A 21,007-nucleotide genomic window follows, 5' to 3' on the forward strand; every position below is an offset into this window, starting at 1 on the left:
GTGGGAAGGCGGTGGTGGTGGTGGTGGTCGGGGGGTGGCTAGGATGGAATGAACAGGTACACAGCATGTGCGCAATTTTATCACTGCCACCAAACGCAGTGCTGCATTACTCCTCCGGGTCAGCCAGCAGGTCTGTTCGGCTTCGTCTGAATTTGTAGACATGAGCTGCTCTTTGTGTCTGCTGCAAGTTTGATGTTTTACCCGCGTTTTCATGTGCATGTTGTTGTTGCATACCACTGCATAAGATGGTGCTTTCACGTGTTGCATGGGATCGAAATAACAATGTCTTGTTTTCTCTCTCACACGTTAAATTGGCTTTGAAGTGATGTCTCAGCAAAAAAAAAGAGCTGTCCCTCTCATGCATTATAGCACTGCATTGCAAGGAGGAGCACAAAAGCCTGATAGAAATCCGTAAATTAGATCACGACCAGAATCATATTTGTGATCTAAATAAGGCTAATTGCTCTAATGTGTTCTATGTTAATAAATGCTTTGTTAAGGTTTTCTGTCAACAGGGCTGAATAAGATGCAATTCATTTTGAATCATAAATACAATTGATTATGTCATTATTTATTCACAGAGTAACTAGAGTGGCTACTTGTACCGAGCAGTTTATTAGTAGGGGAAAGAAAAAGATAAATAATACAGATAAAAAAAACATAAATATATGGTTATTTGTATTCCAGACTGATTCTAGAAACAACCCAAATAAACAGTCTAGGCCTAACTTTTGTTCACAATGTAAACTGCACACTTACAATAACTTGCAACTTGCAAATTTGCCTAAACCCCAGTGCGCAGTCAAACGTAATGCTCACTTTCTGCCACCCAAGCTCTTACTGAGGTGATTTAGTAGTTATTTAGGTAATTTATGTTTTACAGCTTCATCCTTCACACTAAAAGCTACTGAGTTCCCGTTAGAAAGAACTTAACAGCTCCCAGCTGCTGCTGTTTATGTTTGTGTTACTGTGTGAGTTGAGCAGCTCAAAGAAACGGTTGGAGACAAACAAACAAAAGAAATGGCTGTAAATAAATAAATGAGAGGCAGAGGCACAGACAGACTGATACAGAACATAAAAGCGTGGCAGATAGAAATCCGATATGTAGATGACTGGAGCATTCAGGCAGCAAAAAGAAAATGATGGAGCAAAATGCTCAGAGTGAGCAAGTGTTGAGGGAGAGGGGCTGCAGACAGCGGTCTGAGCGAGTGTGAATGGTCTCCCTGTTTTCCTGCTGCCCACACATACAGCCACACAGCAGCCGTGTGAGCAGGTGCTAACCCCGCCACACAGCAGCGGCAGGGAACAACAGGTGCAGCCACTGTTTCCTTCAGCCGCTCTTTGGAAGGGAGTCTAACACCCGCCCATCCCCGAACATAAAGCTCTACCAAAGCTTTTTAACACCAAAACACCCGCGGCTCCTACTGAAGCAGCACCAAATGAACCAACACGTCAGTCATTCATAGAATGCAAAGCCCAGGACGGAGTGATTCAATTATACAAATAATTATGCTGCAAACTAAGTTGGAGCCACTTGAAGCAATAAGGCAGAGCAGGCTGCAGATAAAAAGCTATTTAAGAGAGGGCCTCAGGGTGAGACCACTGCCCACAGGGACACTTAATGAGCTCTATTGATCACATAGGACTGTATTCAGTCACACGTGCTAAGCTGGAGACAGGGCATCTCAAGCTCAAAATCAGCAGGTAAAAGAATCAGGTAAATCAGCAGCAGCGTTGGGATTTCTTTCTACGGAGCACATTTCTAGCAATGTGTAGCACGGCAGTTAGAGATTGTGTGTGCACGTCTTTGTGTGTCCTAAACAGAGTGAGAAGAATCAGACAAAAGATGTTTGGAAAGGAGAGAGAATAGTAAAGCAATCTGCAACAAATTGCCTCTTTTTACTTTTGGTGCACAGACGGGAACACTGCTGTGGCCGCTAAACCTGCCATTTTCTTTTTCTTCTTTCGTATCAGACAAATGGAATGGCTCGTTTCTATTTGACAAACTCAAGTGACTCTAACCCCAGGACACTGTTTGCACACTACCAAAAACATTTTTGTTTTTCCAAAGCCTTACTCACTGTAGTTTTCCATGTTGTTACTCAGTCAGACTGTGACAACATTTAATCCCCAAGTTTGACTATCTAGAATTACCATGACAGATATCTGTAACACCTGTCCACACTTTTGTTAGCTTGGATTGGCACCAGTGCCCCCCGTGATTCTCATGTGGAGGATAAAGCAGTAGAAGATGGATGGATGGATATCTTTATTGTCATTTTGACTAGTCGTAATTTCATTTTGACTAGTTGTATGAATTGTTATTGTAAATATCTGTGATGTCATTCTTACTTGTCTAAACTACAGTTTCAGGTATCTGTATTATTTACTAGTAAGATTCAAACTACTTTTGCCATATCTATAACTTCCTTCTGACTATCTGAAACTTAATTCAAGATATCTAGGTATCTGAAACTGGAATTAGAGATATTTACAATTCAGTTACAGATATCCACAACTGAATTGTAGAGATATATAATGACAAACCTCATTCACATGAATGGCAAAAGGAGTTTGAATCTGGAAAACTGAATTACGGATAATCTGTAACTGTACATACAGACTAACAGAAAACCAACCCTGTCTGTCACAAGTCCAGGAAATAGACCATATATCGTGTTTCTGAAAAGTAGCCAGATAGACTTTTGGGATTCCAGTTTCACACAGTGTGCAGCGTTTATCTGGTGGCAAGGTTTGATTGGATTCTTTACAACACAACCAACACTTAAAATGAGTGTTGAAGTCCAAATACCTCAGGGCAACAAGATCAGAAGTAGCTCGCTGAGCTGGCATCTGCTGGATGACCTGTTCTGGTGGGTTCCTCAGAGCAGGGAGTCATACTGCAGGATTAAGGAGGGCACAAGGTCAGGATTCACGCAGGAGTATGTCCTTTTCTTGTCACAAAGTAGCTCTTATTCCAAGACAGTTGTTTAAAATAAACATCCTCGTGCAAAACATTTGTTTGTCTGAGGTGCGAGGCTTTCAAAGACCCAACGTAGTCTTTTGAACAACTTATTCCAGATGCTTGAAAAGTAAAGCATAAACATGATAGGTCCCACACAAGCTGAGGAGCTTAACCTATTGCCGACTCAGCGGAAAAATTGTTGATGGCACCATAAACTGTTCACCACAAGACAGATGATGTCCAGAAGGCCAAGGTTGATGATATTTCTGTATGTGGTTGCTGTATCAGCCACGTAATGCCCCATATTTGTTTTTAATGGGGAAAAAAATCCCTCATATACTTCACAGTAGTCATGCATCTTCAGTTTTATGCCTCTGTCTTCACTGATTCCTCCCCTGAGGCGCAGGCTCCTTTTTATGCATCGCTGTGAACATTGTGTCATCCCGGCACATGCTAGAACATGCTGACATGTGTGGTCATTTTGCAGTGTGTTGTTCTGTCAAGTGTCACCTTAACACACTTTCAATAATTCATTACCATGGGTCAGGGAGATAATTGTCTGTGAAGGCATGGATGTTTATGGTAGGTGAGGGCCAGACAGTGCATATGCTTCTCTTTGCATGCAGCTGAGCCTCCTGTTCAACTGCCAGGCATTTCTGCTGTGAGTGATACCATAGTGGTTAAGATAGAGGTAGACCAAGCTCTCTGTGCACTCATTTGCATCACAAATTTGCAAAGTGAGAAAATGAGCATCCACTTCATGCTTTTACCGAGGCTCGCGCACACGTCTGGATGCACAGACAAAATAAGCAAATAAGCAAGTAACCTTTTGTTAAATGCCACCACTGAGGCACTTGACTTTTTGTTGCTTCTTTGCACAAAACAAATAGAAGAACACATACTGTATATTTTTGCTGGCATTTACCTTCACATATTTATCCACTTTTTTTTTTTAGTTAAGGCATCTTAGCCAGAGGGATTTGGAAGACTATTTTAATGGGAGATAAAGGCCCAGCCAAGTCCTTTGTCTCCCAGCTACCCAAGATGGTTTTGTATCCTCATGAAGCTTTGTTGTGGCTAGTCTTTCTCTCACCTTCATCCTATCCTCTTCCACACCCAAACCTCTTTTGCAACAATCAAAACAACATTTCTCATTTAATTCTGTTTGTTCATCGGAGTCCAGTCACAAGTGAGAGAAGAGGAGCAAAGAATACCAGAAACACAGTTATATCTGTGAGGTGGAGGGAAGGCTCCCAGGGGATGTATCTTCTCTGTGTATGGGTGCACGTCTTGTGTGCATTCATCTAGTTATTTGGCATTTTGATATTGGTGGTGTATGGACCACCTATTGTGAGCTGCAATCCTCTTGCCAGATTTCTGCCAAAAGAGCTATTTATAAGATATTTATCCTTACAACAACATGACGACAATATGAGCTACACTTTTAAGCCTGTGCTTCATTCTACATACATGTAAAAGAAGGTGCAAAAAAGGGGGTATGAAATATATGCTAATGGCTTCCACATCAAGTTATTACCACAGACTATTGGCCTGTGAAACACAAAAAGCAACGGAAATAAACTAATAAAAAATATATATTTATGGATGCTTTCACAGTTTATTGTCACGAAATGACAATTGTTAAGCAATAAGCTGAGTCTACTTTGTATTGCATACTAGTAAATCACATATGTTACCTTGATTCATGGTTAAGAAGACGAAAGGAGGGTCCCTACTCCCCAGAGCAGGAATTTCACCATGAACAATGTGAAGAAACGGGGAAATAACAAGAAAACCGATCATTTCCACAATTGTTTAATCATTGCTCTTCACTGCTGTGGTATTGTATGCACTCTGAAGGAGTGCATGTGTTCGACTGTGTGCTCATAGTGTGTGTCCGAGTGTGTGCACTGCATACTCATGTGTTCGCTCAGAGCTGTGCAGTGAATGTATATGTGCTTACTGCAGTCAAAGGCTGGTTAGAAACGTTTGCCCTTGCTGCAGCTTACAGCGTACACCACAGATGTGTATCCGTGTGTGTGTGTGTGTGTGTGTGTGTAGTCTAGGGATTACCTATCTTGTGGAGACTGACAACTGTTTTTCATGACATTTGGCTTTCTGACATAATATAAATAGTGACATTTGAGGTTGTGATATGGCTATAGGTTTGGTGTAGGTTCAGGTTTAGAATTAGGAAAGTAGCATTTATAGTCAGTATCCTGGATACATGACTGCTTGTGTGTGTGCGTCTTGTGTGTGTTTCCCACTTCTGGCTCAGTGCAGCACCGAATTTGTATTATTTGTGGGCGAGCCGTTTGGGTGCCTTGTACCTGCATTTTCCAGCTCTTGTTTTTATTGCTCTGTATGTACACATCCATTATCTATAAGCTGATAACTTGCTGCATCCATAAGCTAGTGTGTGTCTGACACTACCAGCAATTTGGCTTAAGGCACAAGGCCTGATTGGGAAAGAAGTCTGAGGGGAGATGGAGCTCACGTTGGCTAGACTCCAGCTCTGTCCATCCTATTTTAATTACCCATGGCACTCACCCAAGGGAATAGCTCTCCTCCTCTCTGTCTCTGTGTCCTCTCTTCTCTTCTTCAACTCCATTCTCCACCATCTCCTCTTTTCATCTTCCTCTTTCCTTACTTAGTCATTCTCACCGGCTCTCTGTTCTTCCTTTTTGTTCTTTTTCCACATCACCTAACCACACACACATACAGCTGCATTAAAGGTCTATGCAGAGGTAACCTTTGCATTAGCATATAAATAACCCTGTTGAAGATTGAATAGTATTTTAGGATATTTAACGGCAAAAGACAGATTCCCTTAACCCTGATCAGACTTGTACTGAGGAGACAGGCAGCCTCTTGAGGGAATATCTCCTCTACGTTGATAAGATAAAGACTTGACACAATGATTCCGCCAATGGAGCGAGAGTGTCAGCATGCATATTTGCTTTCCACAGCGTTAGGAAGGGAGCAGGTCTGTAAATCTGAATAAATATCAGCGCATTTGATCGTAGCCACTGCAGCCTATTTGGTTTTATACAACATGATTCTAATGACACTGCCACCTGTTATGGAAGATTTATACAGAAAACAAATGACTATTCCCATTGGGGTTCAGTTCCCAGCTCTGCGGAGTGAGTGCATGGCAAAACTGTAAAGTAAAGCAGCTTTGAGTGGTCATGAATGACTAGAAGAACTACTGACCATTAACTTTAAACCTGCAAATGTGGAACTGAGTTAGTTATCTTTAAACTATAGAGGGACTATAAAGACTAGTTAAAATATTTTGGTACACAAATGTATTGTTTGATGAGAATTTGCACCATCTTTGAAGCTATAGAACCAGCGACATGTTAGCTTAGCTTAGCTTAGCATGAAGGCTGAAAACAAGGGGAAAGAGTTTGTTGAATTTTTGTTGTTAATGTTTGTTTTCCAAAGAAATAAATAATGTCAAAGTGACAGTGAAACACAAACTCAGCCTTTAATCTCAGTTGCTACAGTCATTTTGCTTTATCAACAGTGTATTGAATTAGAAATCCTGAAGAGAGGTTCATCAGCAAGCAGCACTTCCCAATACAACGTCTAATCTATCTCTCGTTTGAAATTAGAGATTCTCCTTTTGTGGTAAAACATTTTGTGTTTTTAGTGTGGAATCAGTGAAATGTGTGACAACTCTAGTCTTACTTATTTTGTGTGAAAGAAAACGTCACAGGTTACTCTTGGTCTGAAACAAAAACTTGGTGGGTATCAATGTCAAACCACAAAGTTAACATATTTTTGATGCAGAGGATTTATGAGGAATTTATTTTGTGGAAATGTGTCTAATCTTTATCTGGACTCACCATTATGAAGTATGTATGAAAGTATGAAAATCATTCTGAAATCTGTCATTTTTACCCTGCCCTTTTCCATTTCTAGTAAAAATGTGTTTTAAGTCTGTTGAATTACTCAAGTCTGAAAGTGACCCACTTCTCCCAGTTTGTCCCATGTCTGTCTCTCTACCCTCCGGCCATCTTTCTTTATTCTGGGCTTTAACCTGCATACTATCCTCAGGAGCAAGTGTGTTAGAAATGAGAAGAGGGTGTAAATTACTCTATTACACCATGTGGATATACACTACATCTTTTTTTTATTTATTTTTTTTACATTTCTGAATTTAATTTGACTTCCCCTATTTATTTTAATCTGCAAATCAACTTGTCATATTAATCTGAGACCAAGGGAGAAGAAGCATTTCAATAAAAAGAAAGTCATCATTACATGTAGCTACTTCTTTTGTGACTTCTCATATTTGATCGTGTGCAGTGAAGTTATCTTTAAAGAGACATTCATTTGATCCATCTGACTGATTCAGCCCAAAGTCACATGGTTGAAGAGGGGATACCTTAAAAACGCTTTGCAGTAAACAGTGTGTTATCATGCACTGTTGCATTTCCTGGGAATATTTTCCACTATTGACTTATTGATTTAAAATGAGCTATAGGCCTTCCCTCAAACCAGGGTGTAGCTAATGTGGAGGCAAATTTCCTGCAGGGCCCCATCCCCCACTTATTGAGAGAGAGAGAGAGAGAGGGTACCCCCACCTCCATCTATCTGTGTTCATGTTTGAGACTGCACGTACGCACGCATGTGTGTGTGTGTGTGTACACGGGCGTGTAAGCGTGCTCACACTTATGTATGTGTTAGAGGGCGAACACGCCCTCCTCGTTTTTACATCTACTGCAATAGAACATCTTTGCCTGGCTTTGCTATTGGTTGCTACGGTAACAAAGGCACAGAGTGGAGTGGCTGCAGCAGCTAGAGAGAGAGAGAGAGAGAGAGAGAAAACACACAAGGCATCAGAAAACACAGTTTTGTTCCTGTTACGAGAGAAATGTCTGTCAACACCATACTCATGCAGTTTCTTTGACAGACACGCACACACATATCAGGTGCAGCACAGACTGTGGCTCACGCATACACTGACAACAACAGCATCTTGCATTGCATTGCACAGCAGTGGCTTTCATTCACCCTGAGTCAGTGCCTTTAGACTCACTGCTGAGACCTTTTGTCTTAATGTTTCCTCGTGGTCACTTAATGCCACTCGGTGTGAATAGGGATGGTGCTCTTTATTCTTTGTCTGTTTAGTAAGATGAGGACGTATTGATCTTGCTGAGCAGCTTTACAGTAATAGTTGAGATGCCATACAGCAAATATGTGCCCGTCTAACATACACTAAAAGGCCACAATGTCATTTTAGGATAGGGTAAATATCAAAGACCATTTATAAAGAGTGGATACAGTCTTTCTGTTTGGCGAATGAAGTCATACTGTCATTCAAGTATATGAATGTAAGTCTATGGGAAAATTAGCTTACTCAAAACATCAGTTTTGTAAATTAAGTTCCCATTGAGAGGAAAATAGACAATAAAGCACAGCACATATGAGTGGACAGAAGCTTTTATCGGCCTGGGTGCAGCTGATGTTTATGTGCTCATCATCACTACTGGTTTCCCCTTGGTAAATATTAAATATATACTCAACCAATACATATTTGTCCCATACCTCGTGGATATGCAGGCGGTTGTAAAGAAATACTATTCATCCCCTGTCACTCCTGTCAGAGTACAATGGAGTGGTGAGGACAAAACATATGGACAAACTGATAAAAAGGTGAGCACAGGTGATTACGCTTCTTGAATTGACCTGCTGATTGGTTAATGATGTGATGAATAGCAGTTAATTTGCTAATGGGCTGTCTGATGAGGCCAGATTACACACTGTGTGACTGTCATCACCATTACACACATCCCAAGACAACCGTGCCCGTGTCACAACATTTAATCCAATCTTGCTTAATATGAATTGATACAAAAAGAAGTAAGAAAAGCGCTCTCTGCTTCCCATTCGCGCACATCTCTGTTCTTTTTCTTATTTTTCTGATACTCCCTCACCATCAGTCTATATCATCTTCAGCAGCGCCTCTCAAACCTGACTCAAACAATCCGTGTCTTTTATCTTTCATCCACTTTCTTCCGTCACTCAGCTCAGCGGGGAAAACTAAAGAATGTTTGACAACATTAAGAGTGCACCCCATACATCTTGTTAGAGCCCACATTACTACCAAAAAAACCTGCATCTGTCATGGCACTGGTCAGCTCTTATAGGCTGGCCTTGGTCCAGATCTGATGGTTTATCTTAGGGAATCAATAGCCTTAATCAATGTGCACTCTAATGAGGAGTTTTCATTAATGATTGGCTGCAGGGTTTTAGTATGTTGCATGTGCAGTGTGTGTGTGTGTGTGTGTCATATTTCTCTATTGTCAGAACAAGTTGTGCAGTTTGTGTGCTTGTTGTACTGTGTGTGTGTTATTTGTGTAACCAGATATATAAGACTCACAATTCGCTGACACAGATGTTCCGAAAAACAGACTCGCATTTATTGACACACAAAAGTCTTTAAAGCGGTTTGAGAGTGGCAGACAGATAATGCATCTTTCTTTAGATCCCAGGAGTGGCGATTGACCAGGGTGAGACCAGATTTTAGGAGAGCCAGGCGATGAACCCGGGGAGCAAATGCACCATAAGAAAATACACAAATAATAATACGATTTGAACATGGATAAACATACAATCAGACCAAGGCAGTGTGAAGACTATAGAGGCTGTAGATGATGAGATGATTGCATGCAGGTGTGCTGATCAGGAGGTTCCAGAGCTCCAGCAGGAGGGCAGAGACAAAGAGCCACACCCTGGTTCATCCCTGCATGGACTGAGAAAACAGCCTGGAGACGGAGGCTACATTCACATTAGCAGCCACACTGTTTGATTCCAAATTCATTACACGTCAGATTTGATGGTTTACATTCATAACTACAAGTGTTTTTCATCAGATGTTCGTGTGAATGTGTCTGCCCTCTGAAACGGAACACACGCACGCATTTGACTCATTTGTACTGAAGTGGCAGATGGGTCATAAATGGAAACTACTGCAGCCACATGAGATTTAGCTCGACAGGACCATAGACGTCTGTACGTCCTGTAGTTGCTGCTTTGAGTGTGTTATAGACAACTATTTTATTGTAGTCTATGGTAAAAAAAAATAAAAAAGTAAACATTTCTCCAGGATTTTGTTTGAAAAGGGGCAGGAATGTGTACAAGTCCCAAGCAGAAGAAGAATAAGGCACCCTTCTCACTCTTAGTAATTTCCCTGTACTATAATTTTACAAGTTCTTTTGGGGATCATTAAAGTTGATCACATTGACCATACATACATGGATGCATATGTTTACTTACAGAACGGCACTCTCCTCCGTTGTAGTTTGGCTTTGCAGTGATGCTGTTGCATGTTGATGAAATGAAAACACTCTGCAGATGCAGGCAAGAATCAGAATCAGAATCAGAATACTTTTATTATCCCGAAGGTAATTGTTTTGAAGCCACATGGTTGTAATATAACCATTTTCATTGATGTTACATGGACAAATATGGGATGTTTATCTGATCCAGGACTACATACTGAAGACACAAATGTGATTTAAAAATGGTAATTGATGATTGCATCTGCACGGCCCTGAAAAACTCTGATCTGACAAAGAAATTTGACAAGAATGCAGGGAACAGAGAGTAACTGCAGAATCCCACACGTGTAACATGTTTTTGCACATTTCATGCAATGTAAAGTTTTGTTAAAATGTTTAAATATCTATGTATAGATGGATTAACTCTATTGATGTGAAAAATGATAAAACAGTGTCATTTCACAAGAAATTGTGTCACAAAACCAGATAAATGATTAAACATCGACACAAAATCCACAAAAGAAAAGAGTTTGATTTTAGGTTTGAACCTTAAAAATATAGCCTCAGTATAGCAATCATTAAACCTAAACACAACCTGACTCAATGAGTTTGATACTAGAGAATCCTGGTACTCTACCCACACCCCCTCGTTCTGAGTGCTCCTCGCTCCTCCAATTGTGCCTGATGAGGCAAAGGCTGAGAGATGTCAAACCTTCAATTCATCTGGGCTAGAATTTCATTTAAGGTGGCCCCTGGTGTATCGTCTGCAGCCTGCGCTGTTTCACTGATGTCTTCAAACAGCTTGTCACTCAAACTCACGCACGGTCTCGAGTTTTGGTGAAACAGATAGAAGCGGCATAGATGCCTTTTTGATACGAGCGTGTTCTTCAAATAACAGATCTCGTCGCCTTGGCAACCAACCCATCAACCCTTCAACCCGGTGGTCTATCTCTGAAAACAGTCATAGGGGTCTTATCCTGGAACAGGCAAGCTGAGAAATGGAAGGAAAGAGAAACGAGGGGAGGAGGTGGGCGATGGCGATAGAGAGAGTGAGGATGAAAGAAAATAAGTGGGGGGTTGGTGGAAATGTGGAACATGGTGTTCGGGTTGATTTAGTGAGACCAGCATCCATACAGCTCACATCTCTTTGTCTGTGGTCCACAAAACCCAAGTACTCCTCCTTTTTTTGCTTCCTTTGCTCCTCTCTTTTCATCTCCTCTTTCAAAGTATCCTCACATCAAAGACAGTTACTTCTGCCATGTGAGCTGTGAAACTGAGCCACAGACTTTAATGCCATCAATCATTAATATGTGTATGGTGGGCACAATTTCTGTCGGGCAGCAACTGCTGTGAGGAAGTGTTATTCCACTGTTTTTGTTTAACATATGCAAGAGATGCTCATCCATCATTGTCATTTAAGCGTCAGTAAAATATTGGTTTGTCACAAATTTTGGCTCATGGTCAAAAATAATAATTAAAAACAAAGTTATGTGTTCTAACATAATACATGAGCTGCATGATATGGTTAAAAAAATCCTATTGCTATTATTTGTGACAAGTATTGAGACGGTGATGTGATTCATAATTTTAATTTTAGCATCTCAACTGTCATTTTCACACACAGAACCACCAAAATTAAGATTTTGAAGACAAAATGTTCTCATCTGAAAAGCTTGGCTGTTGAATTCATCATAATGTGTTGCCACACATTTTATCTTCATTGAATTTGCAGTTTTGATCATTTTGTGATTAACTGTGCAGCCAAGCTTAATATACATCACCATGTAGCACTGTCATTGTAAGCATGTGGATACTATTTACCTTCCCTGGAGCTGGTTTATTAATTTTTTTTATTTTATTTCATCACTTGTAACACTGAAGGTGAATATTGTTTTTCAGAAGGATCATCTGAGCTTTTGCACTGCAATTACAGACATCAACTAATTCCAAAAACCAAAGATTTAACACCAAGGCCTTAAAAGAATTTACCGGCTCAGACACATTCCAGACATTACTGTGTTTACTAGGAACCTGTAAACTCCTCCTCTGTAAAATTTCTATCTTCCCCAGAACTCAAACTTCTCCTGTTTCTAATGTGGTCAAACAAATAAGAGGACAAACTCGTGAACACTGGACGAAACTAAAGTCATCTGAAGAATTGCGTGGTGCAAATCAGTTCAGGCTTTTTATTTAAAAACAAATAGGATTATGAAGTGTTGTGTGGGTGTATATATCTGACACTGGATTGCCCTTTTGTGGCCTAACCTTTCACAGACAAAAACCTGTTTTCGTCCCCTTTTTTTCCCTTGCTCGTGATTTAGGGCATTCTTGACTTTTGACCTTTAGACCGACATTGTGCAGCTTCATTACCTAAATCTCTCCTTTTCCTATACTCTCCCTCTCAGATCAATAGAGACCAGCTTCCTCCTCTTTTGTGGCTAATTACCAGTCATATAGCCGCCATATGTCTGTATGGAAACACAATTAGTGAGAGGAGCATTACAACACAAAGGGGGCTTTATAACCCAGTGAATATGTTGAGTCTCAATTCAAAGTGTCTGACGATGGAATGATATTTATGACAATAGAAACACATTAACTCTGCTGACCTTGATCTCTCACACACACACACATGCACACACATAGGAACATGTCGGAATTTGAAATGCACCCTTCTTGTGCATTTACACACACACTGATACAGTGCAAAACAGTACATTTATTTATTTTTTCTCTGTCATCTCTCTTTGTTAACAGTGCATGTGTGCTGCTGCCATGGCAACCATGGCCCCTCCCCTTACATTTCTTCTTCTGCTACTTCAACTGGCTGATGGCTCATTCCCAGAGGAGCCCAATCCTCTCAGCTATGTCCCCACAGAGGGTATGTATGTGTCCTTCCCACTGTGCACGTGTGTGTGTGCATGTACATGAAGGTGTATGTGCAGCATTGATGAATGGCTCTGTGGTAGAATTGGAAATTGTGAGGGTCAAGGTGCAGAGCCTTGTTGTGGTAGATATGTGTAAAATATGAGGGAGAGAGGGGTTGGCAGGTGCAGGAGGATGAACAAGTGGGATGGGGTGATTCAGAAGACAAGGGAGAAAGCTGAGAGGTGGAGGAGAGGAGAGGAGGAGAGAAGGGGAGGAAACAGGTGGAGATGGACTGCCACGTTCTCTCTCCCTTCCCGGCAGTCAAGGACAATGAGACGTTTTCCCAATCTGTCTCCTGTTGACGAGGACTCCCTGTGGAGCCTGTTGTCCTGTGCAAAAGTTTCTTATAGTTTGTGTACTCTCTCATTTATTTGTTGAGGAAAATAAAGGATTGTGTGAAAGTGTTTCAGTCTAATTGCTACACCGTTCTTCTCTGCCCCATTATCTTTGTTTTCTGAAACAAAAGCGGCAAGAATGACTGAAGGTATTCATAAAGTCAAGATTGCTGGAGCTGTTTTGATTTTTTCTTTTTGTTAAATATAGATGAGAAAAGTGTTTTCTCTATCCATGGCTGTCACACTATCCATGAGCACATTTTCATAAGTGCTTCATTATCTGTGTTTGTGTGTCCTCATGTCAGTGGTGAGGAGATATCCAGTGTTTCTAGGCAGAGCCCATCGTTCAGCACAGAGACAGGAGCTGCACATCCAGACAGTCCTGCAAGTCAACCGCACACTCTACATAGGAGCCAGGTAACCAACGGCAACCGCCTCCAACTGTGTGTTACCAACATGTTCACATTAATATCCTCTTGCTTTCCTTTGATGCCACTGCTTCCATCTGCTGTCACCTTGCAGAAGATAGTTTTTTTTTGTGGTGTTTTTCAATCTCGATTGCTGAATGTCAAATGAATGCTATTAAAGTAGCATTACTCTTACACATGATGCATGGAGTGAATAAGAATAGCCTTGTAGCAGTGGCAGAGAAATAGCAGTTTATGGCTTCACAGAAAAAAAATGTCCAATTAGCCAAATCAATGATGAGCAATGGGGATGGGGTACCTTGCTCAGAGGTACCTGTTGGAATATGACCAGGAAACCCTCCAGTTACAAGCCAAGTTCCCTTTCCACTAGGCCATGGGGTAGCCTAAACTCCTGGGGGCCATTGAGCATCTAGTCTGGTCAAGAGGAGGCCGGTCTTGAGAAAAAAACAGCTGTTTATAAAGCAATTTCTTATAAAATATTTATATTCTTATAAAGCAACACAATATTCCATGATGATGTCGTTATTAAAGATATTCATGATGGTATTTCTCTGAATTTCAAAGTAAAAGTGCCTGTTTTGATATGGAATGGTGTATCATAAATAGTGAACATTTATGATGCAAAATAAACCTATTCATATCAAAAACAATTGTAGTTAAAACAACAAATAAGCTATATATTTCATTTAATGTTTGATGTAATACATTTAAATAACGTGATAAAATATCATAGTATTACTATTATAAACATATTGCTAAAAAACTTCTGTCTGTATTTGATCACCTTGCTGTGACGCTGTGTTTAATGGATTAATGTTTTTATAATAACATGATATAAAGACGTGGCCCACAGGCCGCCAGTTTGACACCTCTGCCCTGAAACATATGTCCAAGTCCATGTAAGAAGTTTTGCAATATTTCCACAGCAATTTACCAAGGGTGCACCTGCGGCCAGTGTTGTAATATAACGAAGTGCAAATATTTCGTTACTGTACTTAAGTAGAATTTTTACATATCTGTATTATACTTCGTTTTTTATATTTCTGACAACTTTTACTCCACTACATTTCCTTTAACCATCTTCGTTACTACAAAATAAAAGTTGAGTTGGTGACGTAATGCCTGTTCGTTGTCGCTAGTTGTGGCACCAGCTGCTAGCCGCTCAGCTGTTAGCCGCAGATTTCGGCTCCAAGTGGACTTAAAACACACCAGCGGCTCGTTGTTTACCGTGTCCGGCACCGAGGCTCTGGTGTCCGGGTTTCTGGTCTCCTGTCTCCGGTTTTCTGTTGTACACTCGGGACGCCGGGTTTCAGCTCTCAGCTGTCAGCTGAGCGACCAACCGGTGAGCTAGCGAGCTCACGCAGATAAACCGCAGATTTCGTCTCCAAGTTGAATTAAAACACAGTTTGTCTAGAAGCTCCATAGACTCCAAAACCTCCACAAACTCCAAAAGTTTCAAAAATACAAACATACACAGGGAGGTTGAGAGAACTTGTCACCATTCATGACAGAAGGTTAATTTGAAGTTTTTCGCCTGTACCTATTATGCCTTTATTGTTCAGAAGCCACAATAAATGTCATATTCAAAATTATAATTGCTCACTTTGTTTAAATACTTTTACTTTTACTTATAATACGTAAGTACATTTTGTATCAGAATATTACTTTTGATACTTCAGTACAGTAAATGTCAGGTACTTTAAGACTTTTACTCAAGTGATATTCTAAAAGGTGACTTTAACTTCTACCAAAGTCATTTTCTGGTAAGATACTTGTACTTTTACTCAAGTATCCCTTTCAAGTACTTTATACAAGACTGCCACAGATCCCTGCCACGTGAGCTCTAAGGGTTTATGTTATTTAATATTATTTAGTGCATATTAAATCAGTATCAGTATTACTTTGTGAATAATTTGGTGTGTGCTGTTGTGCTTTATAGAGATGACTTGTACAGAGTGGAGCTGGATAACATGGCAGGTGATGAGATGTTCTATAGCAAGGTAAGGCTTGTTTGTGCCCCAACACACACACACACACACACAACCAAACACTCCTAAATATGATAATGATGCATGTGCACGTATGCAATATGACTGTCTTGTTCCTTTGGCAGAAACGAACTTGGGAATCCAATAAGAACGACATTAGAGTGTGCCGCATGAAGGGCAAACATGAGGTAAAGTATTCACACACAATGCTGCAACCCTGACATTGACTCATACACCTGCATGTACACACAAATATGATCATGTCGATACAGAATCAATACATCACTCAATCATACTAGCTTAGAAACATTGTTATTCAGACTAAAAAGAATGGAAAAATAAATTTTCTTGCACACCTGCAATGTTCTAGTTGTCATCACAAATGCACGTCATTCATAGCCTGTAGGTAAAATGACAATCTCTGTATTTAAACTGGTGGTTGGTATTGTTCTGAGATATAAAGCGGATGCGATCAAACCTAAAAAAAAGAAAGAAAACAATTCGATGAGACCGCAGCCTGGGTGACAGTGAGTAACCTAAAATATAAGCTTTATTGTATAAATGCAGCAGTGCCAGCGGCAAAATCCACTATGGGCAGAAAGTGGATGGGGGAAAAAAATAGAAAAGAGGCAACAGGAAACATTATAGAGCAAACGCGCCGGAGAGCGACACAGCCTCGGGCAGGACACAATAATTGAAATCAGTTGAGACAAAAAAAAAGGAAAGGTAAAGGTAACAATGGGATGTGTGGAGGTGGAGGAAAATTGGGGAATAAATTCATAAAGAGGATAAGACATATACAAGGTAGTAGTGGGCAAGAAAGGAGAAAAGCAACAAGAAAAGGAATCAGACATGTGATTCCACAAATAGACAAAAGACGGGACGGCATGAATGAGTGAGTGGAAGGGGAGAAAAGCATAAGACACGAAGGAGAACAAGTCCTCTTACTCAAATTATAAAGCTGCTACCTGCTGGTAAATGACTGTTTACGCTATATTGTGAGTCATTTACTGGAGTTATTAAACCAGTTCTGCTTGAAAATGTATTTTCACAGTACAGTGGACATTTTAACTTGCTAAAGCAAAACAACAACAACAAAAAACTGTTCCATCATGAAGAAAACACATTAAAAAGACAAAACTGTTCAGTTTCTGCTGAAATAGACGAGTGAGTGTGAGAGAGTGTTTATAGCCTCAGTGGTTCAAGTGCTGCAAAAATCAATGCCAAGTCGAAGCGATATTGGTTAAATTTGGTAGTGTACTGTTTTAGCAGGCGATGAAATGACGTGCAGTTTGTATGCTAACTTCTCCACTGTCTAAAAAAGCATACTGAACGTGGAGTTGCAGTACAAACACAGGTGTCGTGTGATATGTTAATAGAACCACATCCATTTAACTGTGCTGTTAACAAAGCAACAAAAGGCAGTGTCATCAAGTTGCAGACTCAGAGGTCTGAGCTATAAAGTCCTGTTGCCTCTGAGCGTCGTTTGCTCAGGATGTTCCTCATCCTTCACACTGGAAGCCCTCTTCCGCTGATCTACCCTAAGTCTTTTTTAATAGTTTGCATTTGTGTTTTTGTCGTTTTTATTTCTCCTACAGGAAGAATGCCGTAATTTCATCAAGGTCCTGCTCAGCCAGCACGGTGGCCTGTTTGTATGTGGAACAAATGCCTTCAACCCACTGTGTGCCAATTACACGGTTAGTATCTACCCAGCGATCAGCTGGTTGTTCTCTGTGCACCTGCCATCTTGTTTATCTATTTATACACTAGTGTGCATAAAGGTTTTTGTTGCCATTAGATGTGTTGTTATTGGAACATGTCCACGTATGAAGTTTTAAAATAACCATTACTTTCAGAAAATAAAAACAGCTTCTACAGGTCAAAGTGATTAGCGTGACCGACACTTACATTTGCACTATAGCACAACCCTGGCTATCTTAAAACTGGAACCCAAATTATATTTTCTGTGTTTATATAATATTTACTTTGGAAAAGGTCCATGCTTGAGCATTGCATACATGTGTTGTATGAGTTCAGCTCACTGACAACTTAATATAGCTAATATATAAGGCCAAATATCAGTCACGTCATTCCAATCCAAATGTCAACAAAGCTGAGACTATTGCATGGTACTTTATAAATGTATTATTTTCCTTTTGCAGAGAGACACCCTTGAAATGGTGGGTGAGCCTGTCAGTGGGATGGCGCGTTGCCCATATGATCCACGACATGCCAATGTGGCGTTATTTGCAGGTAGTGTCTTGATTTTCTGATCTAATGTCGAATCAGACTCCAGCTCCAGACGCTGAAATGTTGAGTGATTGTGTCTGCTTTCACAGTTGATTTATAGTCTGACTTGTTGCTGCATTTTGCTCCTGTAGGTTTAATCTTCCTGACCTTGCTCACAATCTCCTCATCTCTTTTGTCTCCTTTCTCCGTCTTGTGCATGTCTCTCTCTTTCTCTCTCTCTCTCTCGCAGATGGAAGTCTCTTCACCGGTACCGTGACAGACTTCCTCGCCATCGACGCGGTGATCTATCGGAGCCTCAGCGACAGCCCTGCCCTCCGCACAGTCAAACACGACTCCAAGTGGTTCAGAGGTACTTTGAGAAACAGACACATTAAAAGGGAAGACCAAACACTGGCAATGAGAATGGTGTTAATCACCTTTTTTTTTCAACAGCCTAATGTACCGATAAGTCTTCATCTAAGGCTATGAAAACCAAACCTTTTTTTTTACTTTAAAGTGATTGTACACTTATACAAATATACTTATAGCGAGTATATGCAGTTTCTGCCAAAAAACTCATCTAAATGTCATACACTAAACCGCTTTTTCACCGGTCACGAATGAGTGTGAATGATTTTTGGAAGGGATTAAATAACAAGATATATTCAGTGAACGCAGACATGATTAGACCTCGAGAACATTTTTAATAGATTAATTATAATTGGAGCACCGTTGGAGAGAGTGATGTATTGAGGTTAGTCGGACTCCACAAACTCACGGTTTAAACAAGCCTTTGCTTCAACAGTTTCCATCGAGTAAAAGCCCCGGAGCTGTAACAGTGCTGGATGAATAAATGATAAATAATGTGTATCCTCTTGCCCATGGTGATAAATTAAACAGGACATGAATGTTTAATGAGCGAGACTGGTGGACAGCAGTGGTTCATGTTGATGTGATTGTTATTACAATGCCATGTCAGGTACTGCGGAGCATTAAGTTTGGCCTCAGGCACTGCGTCGCCACAGTTGTGTAATGTGTTTGTCTAAAAGTGCTTTCCTCACACTCTTTTCAGAGCCTTACTTTGTGAGTGCCATGGAGTGGGGGCCTCACATTTATTTCTTCTTCAGAGAGATGGCAATGGAGTTTCATCATTTAGAGAAGGTACTCCTTTCCATTATTTCTTCTTTTTACTCCATTAACCCCCATTTACCATTACCCCCCCCCCACGATTAAGTTGACATTAATCGTACCTGCTTCATTTTAGGTGATGGTGTCCCGTGTGGCTCGTGTGTGTAAGGCCGACCTGGGCGGCTCTCAGCGTGTCCTTGAGAAACAGTGGACCACATTTCTGAAGGCACGGCTCAACTGCTCCATCCCGGGAGACTCTCACTTCTACTTCAACCTCTTACACGCCACAAGCAACATTATCCACATGCACGGACGTGACGTCATCCTCGGTCTCTTCTCCACGCCACCAAACAGGTCCAGACCCTCACATGATACTCGCACAATAATAGGAATAAATACTCTTTGTTTCTCATCGTTGTCTCCTTTCCTTTGTCGTCGGTAGCATCCCTGGTTCTGCGGTGTGTGTGTTTGACATGCAGCAGCTCGCTCATGTCTTCGAGGGCCGGTTTAAAGAGCAGAAATCCCCGGAGTCCATTTGGACACCTGTGCCTGACGAAGCGGTTCCTAAACCGAGGTATTGTGATGCAAAGAGCAGAACTTGAACACAATACTGCATTGCTGCTGCCCTGACCATCTGCCTCACATACAGTCCACTTACTGCCCTGTCATAAACCCCCAGCTGTCAGTTACACTGTAACTTCACTGGTATTCAGCAAATATTCTAATACAGCCTCCAGCTTTTTCTTCTTGCTCTCTCTGGACTCCTGTCTCTTGGTTTCATATCTATCTTTTTTTCAGCTCTCGCTTTCTGTTTTGTTTTTCCTCTCTCTCTCCATCTGCAGACCGGGGGGATGTGCAGTGCAGGGATCCAGATTTAGCTCCTCCACCACGCTGCCAGACGAGGTGCTGAACTTTGTGAAGACCCACCCACTGATGGATGAGACCGTTCCACTACTGGGACATAGACCCTGGGTGGTCAAGACTATGGGGCGGTACACAGAATGACTCAGCAGTTTAATAGCATGCATACAGACCTTGTTTTATGGCATGAATATAGGAAGCTACATTTCTAAGCCTGTACAGGTAAAGAAAAAGTATTACATGTCCTTGACCTACTGTATTGATCTAAATGTCTAGATACCAGCTGACATCCATGGTGGTGGACACAGAAGCTGGTCCCCATAAAAACCGTACAGTTTTGTTCTTGGGCTCAACCAGAGGAACCATCCTCAAGTTCCTAATGGTTCCCACTGGAGACTTGGTCTCCCACAGCAGTGTGTTCCTGGAGGAGGTGGAGGGATTCAACCCAGAGAAGTGAGTCGGAGCCAAGAGATCTTTGTCCTTGATCTCAGAACTATGAATTATACATTTTATTAAATTGCTTCAGGTAGATCAGGTCTCATGTTGCCTGCATCAAGTTGGTAACTGGAGAGCTGCAGTGGTCTTACCTGCAGAACTGTCTTTAATTTTTGACCATGACGTGTTTTCTTCATTTTTTCAAGGAAAAGATGTAGAGTGCATACCACAAAGCTTCCATTTAAAGGATTTTTATTTCCCATGACACTTTGAGCACAACATGTTCTCTCTCAGATGTTTCAAACGTTAGGTGTGATGCCTCTAAATGGTTTTTACTGAAGGTCAACATCCTTTTTCTGTTTTCACATAGATAATGTAAAGATAAATATGCTATGCATAAAACTGCATAAAAACA

At 40.9% G+C, this 21,007-nt stretch overlaps 1 protein-coding gene across 1 annotated transcript in view; it reads left to right on the plus strand.

The window, feature by feature from the left end:
* The window catches only part of sema6ba (sema domain, transmembrane domain (TM), and cytoplasmic domain, (semaphorin) 6Ba), a 30,127-nt gene that overhangs the window by 644 nt on the left and 8,476 nt on the right, over positions 1-21,007 (plus strand). Inside the window, exons 2-13 of the mRNA XM_058632608.1 lie at positions 13,018-13,141; positions 13,829-13,940; positions 15,891-15,951; positions 16,065-16,127; positions 17,538-17,636; positions 18,102-18,192; positions 18,419-18,538; positions 19,241-19,329; positions 19,433-19,650; positions 19,739-19,870; positions 20,139-20,288; positions 20,434-20,610. Coding sequence (XP_058488591.1) covers positions 13,018-13,141; positions 13,829-13,940; positions 15,891-15,951; positions 16,065-16,127; positions 17,538-17,636; positions 18,102-18,192; positions 18,419-18,538; positions 19,241-19,329; positions 19,433-19,650; positions 19,739-19,870; positions 20,139-20,288; positions 20,434-20,610 — 1,436 coding nt within the window. The remainder of the gene's footprint in view (positions 1-13,017; positions 13,142-13,828; positions 13,941-15,890; positions 15,952-16,064; positions 16,128-17,537; positions 17,637-18,101; positions 18,193-18,418; positions 18,539-19,240; positions 19,330-19,432; positions 19,651-19,738; positions 19,871-20,138; positions 20,289-20,433; positions 20,611-21,007) is intronic.

This window comes from Solea solea, chromosome 1 (assembly GCF_958295425.1).
Source record: "Solea solea chromosome 1, fSolSol10.1, whole genome shotgun sequence".
NCBI lineage: Eukaryota > Metazoa > Chordata > Actinopteri > Pleuronectiformes > Soleidae > Solea > Solea solea.